The sequence below is a fragment of the Hordeum vulgare genome, chromosome 3H, assembly GCF_904849725.1.
Source record: "Hordeum vulgare subsp. vulgare chromosome 3H, MorexV3_pseudomolecules_assembly, whole genome shotgun sequence".
Taxonomy (NCBI): Eukaryota; Viridiplantae; Streptophyta; class Magnoliopsida; order Poales; family Poaceae; genus Hordeum; species Hordeum vulgare.
In genome coordinates this window covers 394,695,487-394,697,294 of record NC_058520.1, presented here as the reverse complement: position 1 = coordinate 394,697,294, position 1,808 = coordinate 394,695,487, and the positions used below count along the sequence as shown (strand labels likewise).

The 1,808-nt window shown below is 44.5% G+C and overlaps 1 protein-coding gene across 1 annotated transcript; it reads left to right on the top strand.

Moving 5' to 3' along the window:
- The first annotated feature begins 921 nt into the window (after positions 1 to 921).
- LOC123440028 lies at positions 922 to 1,530 on the top strand. The gene has a single exon (XM_045116623.1). The coding sequence runs from the start codon at positions 1,036 to 1,038 to the stop codon at positions 1,258 to 1,260; it is 225 nt and encodes a 74-aa protein (XP_044972558.1). The 5' UTR covers positions 922 to 1,035; the 3' UTR covers positions 1,261 to 1,530.
- Positions 1,531 to 1,808: the final 278 nt, after the last annotated feature.

Genomic DNA, 1,808 nt, shown 5'->3' with positions numbered 1-1,808 from the left:
AAATTGAGCTTTTAAGCGGTGATAAAATTGGGAATCTCATCACTCTTAATTAATCAACTAGGTAACTGAGACAACTTTGAAAATGGATTGAGTTAGGGATTCCATCTCAGTCTTATGAAATTTGTAGAAGTAGTATAATCATTTTTATTAAGAAAAACTAGCTTTACGCGAAACTAAACTTAGAACTTTCCACGAGCCAAATTGCATGTATGAGTAGGCTCATTACTCTCTTATGATATTACTTACGAGTACATTTCATGTAGTGAGCTACATGGCTGTAACCTATCATGTTGCAGATTTGTCCGATGAGCATTAAGATGCGGTAGGTCGTTGTTCTACACTTAGCTTTGCTTGTGAAGTTGATGAACTTGTTACACTTATTTGCTTCTATTGTATTTGTTTATTCTAGCCGTAGGCCATATTATTATAATAAATATTTTATTCTTAGTCTATCAATGTAATAAAGATATATGTTATTTCTGTTATTTCATCGAGTACTTTGTATGATAGTCTATCAATGTATTTTAGAAAAGGATTAACAGAGTAAACACAGTAAACACAGACACTCCAATCCTTACCGGATCGGGTCGTTACAACCTCCAAATCAACCAATTTGCACTATAACCGATGTAAAAGATAGTCAATATGATTTGTGTAATGACATGTTCCATTGCTTGTCCATTTTCCATTTGTTGGGAAAGTTCGACAGAACTCTAAGTGAACACACGTGGGCGGTGTCATCCCTAACCTTTTGTGGTGCATTTCTCCCGTGCAACGTGGAAGTGATCCAGCGAGCGGAGTCATCACTAACCTTGTGCAACCGTGCCGCTAGCGCCACACGTGGCGCCAGTCGCGCCACCCGTTCCCCAACGCGACGACGTTATATATATATGCCCTATATGCGAGAGACCGATCACATCACAAAGATTCACAAGCGAACCATCAATTTCTTTCTAGCTCGTTTATCCACCCATCAAACTTCCAACATAGGCATTTTATTCGACAACACTAGCAGAGGCTGTTTTAGCAGCAGCAATGGCGTTCGTACCGATCTGCGTGCAGTGCGGGACGAGGAGCAACCCGTGCCGTTGTAAGGTGGTCGGCCCGACGCTGGGATTCGTGGCGTTCGTCGTGGCCGGGGTGGTGGAGTGGCCGCTGGGCGCTGCCGTGTACCTTTTCCGCCACCGCAAGGGCCGGCGCATCATGGGTCACCCGGCCAGGGTCGTCTACCCTCGCGTCACCGGCGCAATCCCCATCTAATCGACCGCAGCATCTTCGGTAGTCATCTGACATGCGGTACCGCGGTTGGCTTGTCAGGCTGTGTCATGTAATCTTTTTTCTTTTTTTTGAGGGGAGGGTGTGTCATGTAATCTGAGAGGTTCGTCTCTCGCACAGTCGCACTCTCAGCGTGTGTTTAATAAAGCGAGGTTTTTGTTGTAGTGCTTGCAAGGCTTCGTCGTGGCTGTATGTATATTTGTCGTCGATGCACACCGAGTGCTGTGTAATACGGAGTAGCATCGATTAACTTGGCTCCTTCCGGAAAAAATGCTGTTTACGGGAGTTTATGCATCTTTAGGCCGTATTTGAGCGAATTGGCCGGGATTATCCCGGCCTTGCCATATTTCACAGTCATCATCTAGTTCCATGTGTGTGGACGAACTGTTTTTCACGATGATCTAGTACATGCGCGACGATCTAGTCCACGAACTGTTTTTTATCCACACGAGGTTCGTACGATTACTGGATGGGATGGGATGTAACTATAATTGTGTACATGTATGTAGCACAAGTGTGTACATGTATGTAGC